The 10,846-nt window shown below is 45.6% G+C and overlaps 3 protein-coding genes across 3 annotated transcripts; 1 reads left to right on the forward strand and 2 right to left on the reverse strand.

Annotated features, from left to right (window-relative positions):
• Window positions 1-148: 148 nt before the first annotated feature.
• JN550_008615 (uncharacterized protein) lies at window positions 149-2,019 on the forward strand (the record flags this gene model as incomplete). The annotated part of the gene is made up of 7 exons (XM_049320596.1): window positions 149-357; window positions 443-547; window positions 603-782; window positions 831-955; window positions 1,011-1,123; window positions 1,171-1,405; window positions 1,466-2,019. 7 exons carry the CDS (start codon window positions 149-151, stop codon window positions 2,017-2,019), a joined length of 1,521 nt encoding a protein of 506 aa, XP_049169547.1.
• Window positions 2,020-2,462: 443 nt separating this feature from the next.
• Window positions 2,463-3,303, reverse strand: JN550_008616 (uncharacterized protein; the record flags this gene model as incomplete). Its single annotated transcript, XM_049320597.1, has 3 exons — window positions 2,463-2,509; window positions 2,564-2,892; window positions 2,987-3,303. The coding sequence occupies 3 exons, from the start codon at window positions 3,301-3,303 to the stop codon at window positions 2,463-2,465; spliced, it is 693 nt and encodes a 230-aa protein (XP_049169548.1).
• Window positions 3,304-6,280: 2,977 nt separating this feature from the next.
• On the reverse strand, window positions 6,281-7,675 carry JN550_008617 (uncharacterized protein; the record flags this gene model as incomplete). Its single annotated transcript, XM_049320598.1, has 7 exons — window positions 6,281-6,416; window positions 6,473-6,694; window positions 6,777-6,980; window positions 7,030-7,070; window positions 7,168-7,188; window positions 7,242-7,379; window positions 7,463-7,675. The coding sequence occupies 7 exons, from the start codon at window positions 7,673-7,675 to the stop codon at window positions 6,281-6,283; spliced, it is 975 nt and encodes a 324-aa protein (XP_049169549.1).
• Between the last annotated feature and the right edge of the window lie 3,171 nt (window positions 7,676-10,846).

Genomic DNA, 10,846 nt, shown 5'->3' on the forward strand with positions numbered 1-10,846 from the left:
CTCCCAGTTGTCCCGAAGATGGAGGGCCATGTGAAGATATAATCCAAGTTGTCTTGGGTCTGAGATCCCGACCGAGTCCAACAGAACTACCCGACCGAGAAAGTGTCCAAGCGAAAAACTCTGCCGCACTTCATCAAACGCATCCAGGATGAGAGTAGCCACATTTCGAGCAGAGGCAGCATGGGCCCTGCTGGGTCTGTTGTCTCAGGGCAGCAGCAGCTTCCTCTCTCGCAGACAAGCTGTGCCATCGATCCCAAGAGTAACGCCCGCTCCACGCCTTGATATTTCGGCACTGGTTCAACGCCAGGCCGAGGATATTACAGCTGTCAGCGATTGTCATGCACATGGAGGTGAAGTGTACGTCTCTCCATACCTAGATCAACTGTCTTTCAACTTTTATCCCTAATTACCTGTTCGCTAAATCATATATTCCTCGGCGTAGATGGTGCATGGCTGGGACAACAGAGTATGAGGTGGTGGTCGCAGCTACGGCAACGTCGGAGCTTCCAGCATCTTATACCGACTGCCATGCCCACGCATCAAGCTTGTGAGTAGACCTGGAGTTGACACCTTTGGCTTCGCTGTTGCTAATTTAGGAATAGGTATTGCGTCGATGCAGCAGGAGACGATGTTCAGGTTCTCATTGACGACGCAGCTGCGCACAGCGGAGAGCCTGAGCACGGCGGAGGGTCCGACCACGACGGAGAGGCTGGGACGAACTCCCCACAGGAATCATCCGAGTCCACGGGAGGAATGGACTGCCACTTCCATGCTGGAGTTGAGTACGTTTTGTAGGATTCTACTCTCTGGTCGGATTCTAACCTTTTCAGGCACTGCGTCGGGGCAGAAGGAGAACATGGATCATCTGCAGCCACGTGTACCCGCCAGTCTCGCGACTACAACATCCCTCTTAGGATCGGGCTACTCTTTGTCATCCTCGTGACCAGCTTCATCGGTACGCGCCCTAAGTCCGCATTGTCCGACGGGGAAAAGACTGATAGTGTCTCAAGGTGTCGCTGGGCCAATTTTCCTTAAGCCTGTGTTACCAGCCAAGTTCAACGTCGTATTCGTGATACTGAAGCAATTCGGAACCGGTATCATCATATCGACTGCATTTGTTCATGTACGGTTCTGTGATTGTATTGATGTTTCCCCCGCTCACGTTCACAGCTTTATACTCACGCGAACCTGATGTTTACGAACCAATGCTTATCGGGCATCGACTACGAAGCGACCACGTCGGCGATTGTTATGGCCGGGATCTTTTTATCCTTCATAGTCGACTTCGTGTCGCATAAGATTGCTTCCGGGTCCAAGAGCCATCAGCACGGTGCTAACTTGCACAACACTGATAGTGTCGTCCAAGTATTGGTCTTGGAAATGGGAATCATCTTCCATTCTATTCGTAAGTGTATCATATCGCTTAGACGAATACTGAAGGCCATGATTGCTAATATGTACGAAGTTATTGGTGTCACCTTGGTTGTCACCGGCGACAGTTTCTTTATAACCCTCTTTATTATCATCTTGTTCCACCAGATGTTTGAGGGTATTGCATTAGGTACGCGCATTGCTTCCATTAATCAGGTTGCACATTCCGCCATGGCGGATACTCCGAGTAGTCGGTCGACTTCCAACGACAAGGATTCGGAGCCCGCTGGTACGTCAAATGCCTCCAGCCCGGACTCGGTGGATGAGAAAGCCTCAAAGCCACTGCCCATGATTCAGAAGCTCTTCATGGCTGTGGCCTTTGCTATCATTACACCGATAGGCATGGCCATTGGTATTGGGGCGCTGCGGTACTTTAATGGGAATGACCCATCGACGTTGATAGCTCTTGGAACGCTCGACGCGCTGTCAGCTGGCATCTTGGTCTGGGTTGGCCTTGTGGAGATGTGGGCCGCAGATTGGATATTTGGAGGCGAGATGGTGCGCGCCAGCGCAATGATTACCATCGCCGGTGGAGTATCCTTGGTGGCCGGCATGGCTTTGATGAGCTTCTTGGGCAAATGGGCATAGATTACTGGATATAGGATGTGATCATCTTATTCATGACCACTGTTGCAGTCATTCCTAGGAGCCATGCTGCATATAGTAATAATCAGTTACTACGAGAAGAACCGGCTTGTATCAGCGAGACACGAGGTATTGAAACGACTATCCTGCCTCGTCCAGCACCAGTGCAGCAGTATTTGTTATTCATGACTCTGTCAACTAGCAAGCTGATTGTTGTGTCGCCTGTGGAGACTGAAGAGTTGCCATTATGTTCATTTGCGAGGACACCTACGTCGGCGTTTCCTGGATGGAATCTCACAATCACTCATTGACGGCCACTCCCCGACATGCAATGTGTCGAGTTCTTTCGTTATCAAGTTACCACGTGAGTGTGCTCGCCATGAAAAGCCTGCTTGGCTCCCAGGACGTTTGATCAAGTCAACTTGAGTGACATACCAGTGCGCCTGCTATAGTGCTGTGGGAAGATCATTTGCAAGGCGTATCCGTCGTTTGACTGTTGTGCTTTCTTAGTAAATCGACCGCATTCGTGCCTCAGGTAACAACTTACTCTCAGTCCAACCTATGGGTGGTTTCGCATCGTTGTGCTCTTGCACCGAGTCAAACCATATTCTCAAGCACCAGAGCGCCACCAATACATCAAAAGATTGCCTCGGCAGCTCAATCCTGACATCCAGGGTGTGCGTTCCACCAGCGATGCTTTCAACAGCGACTTGTTTTCCAGCATAGTCTGCCCATTCATATAGCCCATCACGCTTTACCCATCTCACAGCAAACAAAATTGGACTCTCGCTGCTCGTTGTACCCTCCACGAAACATGGCTCGCCATACTCGCCGCTATCCCTTTTGACTTTTTTGGGCGGTGAACCCCGACTTCCTCTGAGATTTCAGTCCCACGTCACCAGCCGTTTTCCGCGACATGCTTTTGCACCAGTAGGCTGCGCTATTGCCAAATGAGGCATATTTGACATACTTGCCAAGGTACCCATTTCGGAAATGCTCGAGTGAGTAGAGCTGCCGTTTACGGACTCTCAACGTGGGCTCTCCGCTCACACTCTGGCTCACGGAGTGGTCTAGACGCGAGAACTCAACAGAGGTGGTTGCATTTGATAAGACTGCCACTCCACGGCTGAGCTCGTAGAGAGGTTTTGGGTCTGAATTCGAGCAGGAAGCGGGAATGACGTGGTGGTTTGAGAGAACCAGAGTTCCGGGGCTCATGACCTGACCGACCGCACCGTTGACTTCCTCTTCATACTCTGGAGGTTGTTCATATTCCGGTGCAGCGTCCATATTGCTTGCAATAATACGATTGATTGCCCAATGGTCTTGTTTCCGGGGGAAAGAGCAGTCGTAAATCAACGCATCTTATGAATAGAGACATCAGCGAAGTGGAGCCGCTAACATGCGGTCACTCGTCTAAGCCTTGTGGCTTGTCAGTCTAAGCCTTGGACATAGCGGATCTACTAGACCCGATAGGGGTGAGGCGCCTGTATGCGTTAGCCGAGCTTGTGATTCGGGCAATTCCATCTACCATAGTACATAGCATATATCCCGCGAGAGTTTCATGGACTACCCCCGGCGATCAGAGGGGATTATTTTCCTTGTGTGCCACCAAGGTAATACTCATTACAATTGACGTGGCATTTTTTAAATTCTATCGGTCGAGGCTGACTCAAAGCCAAGAGCGTGGCATCTAGTACGATAAGCGTTTTGGTCTCTGCACTCCGCCCGCATTGATATGACTTTGATCAGCTACATGTTGCCATTTTACAGTCTGTTCAATCGCGCATCTTCACCAGGCGGCAGACTAAACCGAGTCCCTACCAAATTGATGTGATAAACTAACTCTGTCACTCCCTGATATTGTTGTTGTCTCGTCAGGCTTGATGGAGCTACCAGATGGTTTGGCTAGACATAATCAATTATCTGGCGTAGAAATGGCATCATGAATCCTGTCAACATGGGAATTTTAAGGAAAATTTCTCGAAGCAATTCAAAGCTCTCTGGAGCAGCATGACGTTGAGCTGTCGGCCGTCGTAATATTTAGCCATCATCTATACCAAGAGTCTCTTTATGGGTATGCGGAAAGCCCGCGAATTTCCAATCAAAGTCCCGAAGAGGGGTCTGAGCATTCTAGACCACGTTCCATGGCGGTAGACTGGTCAACTGCTTACTGAATGTGTCCGGTAAGACGGACACTGAAGATTCGCTCCGTCGAGAGATCACTCATAAGTGGCGCCTTCAGCGCCTACAGAGCACTTACAATTTTATATGCCGTCATCGTCCCGTTTCTTGTCAAGGGTATCCAACCATGTACCGCTTGACTGAAATTCGATGCTAAGTCCTCTGGCCCCCTAGTGAGGTACTGCCACTGCTGTACGCCTGTTACAGAAATCGTATCAAAAAAAATCAATCGAGAAACTGGCCTACGTCAGCCTGATACATATGCAGAGGGCTATATATGAATCAATGCTGTGTAACACACCCAATAACAAATTGGCCCCATCGTGGACCCCAAGTCTCACATTCGGTTGTTGATGGGCGGCGCGTTGGCTCTCATATTTCCACAGGACATGCAGGGTATCTGCACGTCAGATGGGGCGCGGTTAAATCTGGAAGCCCACCTACGACCCTAGGTTAATTTCGCACACTATCGAAAGTATATCTCAAAGCCAATCGCCAAGTTGACCATCCAAGGCCTTATAACGGTTTCTACAGCTGCTTTCCTCAGCGATCATGACTTCTGGGTACTCTATACTACCTCTGTCATTCAGTAGCAAATGTATTTCTTTCACAGAATATGTCTCTCTCTTAACACTATGCCTTGCTCCCCTCATTGCACATGTCATCTCAGGTTCAGCCGACGTGTCCTTTCTTACCGAGGACCGACCGCATTGGATTGATTACATTTGCCATTACAACCCCACAAGCATCTTGTGGCGCTATTTTGCGATTGCTGATCGCCGCATCCGAGCCATATCATGGACGAACCATCATATGGCTGCCAGTAACGCCATATTCTGGACCTCTCGAGGATGGGATGGTTCTGAGGAAATGATGGTATCTACTAAGCCTTATTGTTACCGCGCACCTTCGAGATCTCGGGTAGAGATTCTGTCAAGTGTGATGCTGAAAACAGTCATCACAACCGCGCAGGGTCTATCGGCATTTTACGTGATCATAGGGCATCTGGCGGACTCCGACGACACAGAGAGCTTTTTGGCGCTATGTGGCGTCGACAATATCTTTGCGCCACTGGCACTTCTCGGTCTACTGCGGCTCTTCGCTGCCATGTGGCTTACGGAGGATTACACCTATACACTAAGAAACGACATACAGATGAAACCATTACCACCAATCCCAGCGAAGCAGGCGAACTACATACCTAGCTCCTTTGAGCGGCATGCCGCCCAACTTTCTAGGGGCAGTCACTTCAAGCCAACATCACACTGGGCGTCTGTTGTGTTCCGCGCAGTGTACCTAATGATACTTGTGGTGTTCTGGACTCTGTGTGCCATATACATCTTCCCAATTTCCAGAGACCATATTCCATTGGGGACAACTATGAGCACTACGATGTTTTTGATGGCTCTGCTTTACCTGGCATTCCTAACCGTCACCATCCCACTCTACAGCGTCTATTTCCTTCGCGGCAAGTCAACTACTATTATGCCTTGCATCTCGTCAATATGGTACAGACTCTATACGTTGGCTTTAGCACTATACGTTGTGTCACTTGTAGTGATAGCAACCTTAGAGACCACGAAAGCACCACAAGGTGGCTATTCCAGCATTAATTGGGACATTGACGCAGCGTTGTGCGACTCGAAGATTTGGTTTGTGGGATTCCGACAGTCCCATTTCTTTGGGCTTGCATCAGTGAAAGACCGCGTCCCAATTAGTCTTGGATCTGGAGAAACATGGAAACCATCAGCCTTCTCCAACTTCTCTGGACAAGAAATGCAGCTGTACAACTTCACAGGGTATTGTCGCGGGGCGGCCAGCTGAAAATGTGTATTATAGCTCGGCACAGGATAGGGCCTAGCAATTGTAGCGGTTGCAGAGTATTATTCAATAGGTTAAACGCAAATAGCAGCTCATTGTATCATTAAGGCTGAAAGCTGTGCTAATAAACACCACGTCTGTAACGCGGGCCTTCAGACTTCTACTAGCATCATCCAATACAAAGACTCTTGATTATTTTGAGCGACGCATACGTCTATCTCATACTCATGATCATGATCGTTTCGTTTGAATACCAAGGCTTTCAAAGTTTGGATGGTGAAGCCACGTAGCCTGACGCCCCTTTCAGCAATTGCAAAGCCTCTTCCACCATCTCACGAACGATTTCAGCTGCAGTCTGGCCAACCTTGTTGACGGAGCCTGCCACAATCCCAAGAGGACTGGATTGATTTTTAGTGATGTTTCAATAGAGGCTTGTTTCTCTCACCGCACTTACCGGAGCGCGGCTTGCTCTTCAATCTCTTCTGTCAGTTTTCCTTCCTTGTGCAATCGGTCTAGGTCATGTTCTAATGGCAAAATTCCCTTCGATGTCAAATCCTTGATCTCTGCCTGTCGATTGACCTCCCAGTCATTGGTATACGGTGTCTTGAGTGATCGAAGTGGTCGTCCACTCCAAATCAAGGAGCGCACCCATGAGTCATAATCAGCATCAATGATTCTAACGGCCTCCGTTAGTCTTTCCATTGTGATCCACGAACGTTCGACCGGTGACTTCAACCGGCAACCGTATATTGACTCACTGCTTCTTAGCATGCTCCGGGTACTTTGACTCGACAGCTGGAATGAACCGTGTTCCAACCCAGACACCGCTTGCACCGAGCATCAATGCAGACGCCAGGCTGCGGCCATCGTTGACACCACCCCCGGTTACAAGCAAGACGGGCTTCTTGGTTAATGGGGACTTGTATTGCTTTACGATATCCGCACATGCGGGCGTCAGAATGCTGTCAATGTTCTCAGTCCCTGTATCCTACATCAATGGCGGCTTTTTACCTCGTGGGGATGTCTCCGGTGTGGCCACCTGCTTCTCCACCCTGGGCGCAAATAATATCTGCACCTGCTTGGCAAGCTTTGTGAACGTGCTGGGAATGTTACGACTAGGTGTTGCAGATCTTCGGATTTGAATCTTACCTTTGGGTGGCCGACCATGTTCTGATACAAAATCAGTCCTTGAGCTGGTTCCCGCATGAGCTATCAACACGTACCATGTACAGGACTCCAGCCTTGTGCAATTTCTCAATTGCCCACGCTGGAGGAACGCCAACTGCAGAGACGAAAAGCTTGGCTTTACTCTCAATCACGATGTCCAAGAGCTCATCCAAGTGTCCTTTTGTGTAGTCATACTATTATGGAGTTAGCGATGCACCTCCTAGTATTTGGCGTTGCTTTGCCGTCTGCAGAGTCGCAGCAGAGCTTGAAAACTGACGTTGGTCTTTCGCGCACTTCCGCCTACTTGCGGGATCAATAAGTCAACTCCAAACGGCGCATCCTTGTCCACGAGCCTCTCTTTCATCTCTGCAATCATGTCCCGCAGCATCTCAGGCGTGTAGCGGGCACCGCCCAAGGTACCGAACCCTCCTGCATTGGTAACAGCGGCAGCCAATTCAGGTCCAGCAACCTGATCCATGCCCGCCAACATGATTGGATGGCTGACCCCCAAGAGCGAGGTCAGCGGGGTTGAAAGTTTTGCTGATGCTGGCATTGCGATTGATTTGGAGTGGTCTTTGTAAACTCAGTCTTTCATTGAACTGGCACGGCCAGATTTAAAAAAATCTGCTTTTGGTTCGAGCTGAAGTGCGATAAGACTTCATTTTACGAATGGTGTATTGGCCAAGACGCCTATGCTGCAGGTCAGCTTACGCCAGCACGGTTGAGTGAGCCGAGGCCTGGGAGGCATTCAACCCCAGAACCCCAGATCCCCGCACTGCTTAGGGAGGGTGGGGGGATTTGGTGAGACGAGAAGATCGGCAGAAGCGCGACCGGAATTGCTCAGCAGGATTCTCAACTTAGTAGCCACGCCAGCTTCTCCAAGCCACACGCATGTGACCAAGACCGTTAACACTGTACCGCGGAGTGTCTTGAATTCGACAACGGTTCTGCTGCCAAAACTGGCCCTGGTTTTGTGCCGTAAGGTCTATATCATTATAAAATCCTAACCCGATATTTACCAGCCGTACTTTATATTACGCCCGGTGATTTTATTAATTTTAATAATTCCCTCCATTTTATATAAGTTTATAATAATCTTACTTATAAATTAAGGTTAAAAGTTTAAAAATTCTCATTTTTTTAAAAGGATTTTTAAAATATTACCCCACTTTTTTTTAATTTAATTAAAATAAATACGATTTTTTCTCACTTTTTTAAAAAGATTTTAAAAATATTATTTTACTTTTTTTTAATTTAATTAAAATAAATACGATTTTTTCTTATTTTTTTAAAAAGATTTTTAAAATATTACCCCGTTTTTTAAATTAATAATTAAATTTTCTTAAAAAAAAACGAATATTACGGGATTTAAACCCGCGTTTTCTTTTTAATTAAAAAGGCGTTTTATTATTAAATTAAATATTTTATTTACTCTTTTGTAACGAATATACTTTTTAAAATAAACCGTAAAGAGATATAAATACGTGGGTTTATATTAATAAGGGACGTTAATCTCGGGGGCGGTTATAGTTTATAACTTACGTATTAAATAAGATAGGGTAATGTGACGAATATGCTTTTTAGGATAAACCGTAAAGAGATATAGGTACGTGGGTTTATATTAATAGGGGACGTTAATCTCGAGGGCGGTTATAGTTTATAGTCTATATATTAAATAAGATAGAATAAAGGTTTATAAGCGAAGTTATAAATATAATCGTTAAGGCTTAATAGGCCTTACCTATAAATAAGATAGATATTTAAATTAATTACTAAAGTAATAACTATCTATATAGCTAGGAAATCCCTTCCATTATATATCCATTTATTTCCTTACTAATATTGGTTAGATTATTATAGTTATAGTAATCCTTTGTCCCGGATCACTTTGATCCAAGGGTGATCCTTCCCCTGGGCTCACTCGTGGCTCGTCGTGATCCTTTATCCTGGCTCACCTGCCAAGACCGTAATTTATGTCACGTAACCTTCTCTACCCCATTAGTCCCGTGGTCTTTTTATCCTAGCGGTTACGCGCCAGCCGTTTAGTGGGTTTTAGTTATTCCTTCCCGGGGTCGGGGTTCGTAAGGCTATGTTCGTAATATCAGGTCCCTCCTTCTTTGTTTTAACCCCTTAAAATTGAGGGTTATATAAATAGGTCGTTTTGTTGCCCATTTTTTGGTTTGGTAGGTTTTCCTTCCTTTTTATGTTTTTTTTTGTGATATATACTCATTATATCAGGTCGTGTTAAAAAATCGCGATCTCGTAAAACGCTTAACCGTCTATCTTTAGTTAAGAGTATCGAAGTTTCTGGGGTAATTACCGAGATGCCGTGTATTAAGTGTTTTAGGTAAAACCTTACTTATTATATAGGCGAGAAGTCGTCGCGTTATTCAGAGTGCGTACGTGTTAGGCGCATTTACGATGGGACGTTCGTGGCGTCGTCGCTTTCTCGTTTGTTATCGTAATAGCGGAAATTGGAGGCGGAGGAGGCCGATACCGAAAAGGCCCTCTTCGCGTTATAGATTTAGTTATCTGTTATTGTTAATCGTCTTACGCGTTTACGTCGAATAAAGAAGGTCGTAAAGGAGAAGAGTTCTAAAGCGTTTTAACGGGGGATACGGGAATTAAATAAGGAGGATGGCGTAATGTTTTCGGTTTCTATTTAGGAGCGTTTTGTAATAGGGGATCTTCGGTTTATAAGCGTTTTTAACGATATGGATTGGGTTTTTTTAGGTTTGGGTGATAATTTTGTGGATATTAGGCCGTTAATACCCGTTATCAGTGGAAATCCGCGAGGAGTTTAGGGTAACCCTTTAAATTCTTTTTAGGTTCCTAAGTGTTCTCCGACGGTAGGTAGTCCTTCTATTTAACAAAGTATTTCTATTAATTATTGATTTTTTATAGGTCCAGGATTTCTTCGATTTCGTATTTTTGGTTTAGTTCGGTCTCGAGCCGTGTTTCGATTTTTATATTAAGTGGTACTGGTTCTAATAATGAGATATGAAATGTTAGGTGTATTCTCATTTTCCGAGGTAGTGATAATCGGTAATTAATAAGTGAAATAACTTTATCGATTTTGAATGGTTTAATCTTTTTAAAATCGAGTTTGTCGTTTGGTCGTTTTATTTTAATATTTTTATAGAGTAGGTAAATAGGGTCTCCCTCTTTAAAAGTTGGTTTTTTAACTCTCTTTTTATTATTCTATTCTTTTATCCGTTATTAAAAAAAAAGTAGTTTTTGTTATAAGTTTCTTTGTAAATTTTGTAGTTTGTCGGCGTGCGTGATAGCCTTTTCCGCCAGTATTTTTAGGAGTGGTTCCTTCGTTATATCTAGGTTGAATCCGTAATTCGCGTAAAACGGTGTTGTTCCGATTAACTCTATTTCGGAGTTGTTATAGGTAAATTGGGCGATTAATAACAATTCGACCTAATTGTTTTATTCGTAATTAATGTAACAGCGTAGGTATTATTTTAATATTTGGTTTATTCGCTCGGTTTATCCGTCCGTTTACGGGTGGTATGTTATTAAGAGTTTATGGTTGGTTTTAAACCGGGTTATAAGTGATTTCCAGAATTTCGACGTAAAAAGTTTGTCTTTATCGGAGATGATTTCGTCGGGTAGTCCGTATTAGCTAACGATGGTTCGTAGAAACGTATAGGTT

This window comes from Neoarthrinium moseri (genome assembly GCF_022829205.1).
Source record: "Neoarthrinium moseri strain CBS 164.80 chromosome Unknown scaffold36_Wmoseri_CBS_16480, whole genome shotgun sequence".
Classification (NCBI taxonomy): Eukaryota; Fungi; Ascomycota; class Sordariomycetes; order Amphisphaeriales; family Apiosporaceae; genus Neoarthrinium; species Neoarthrinium moseri.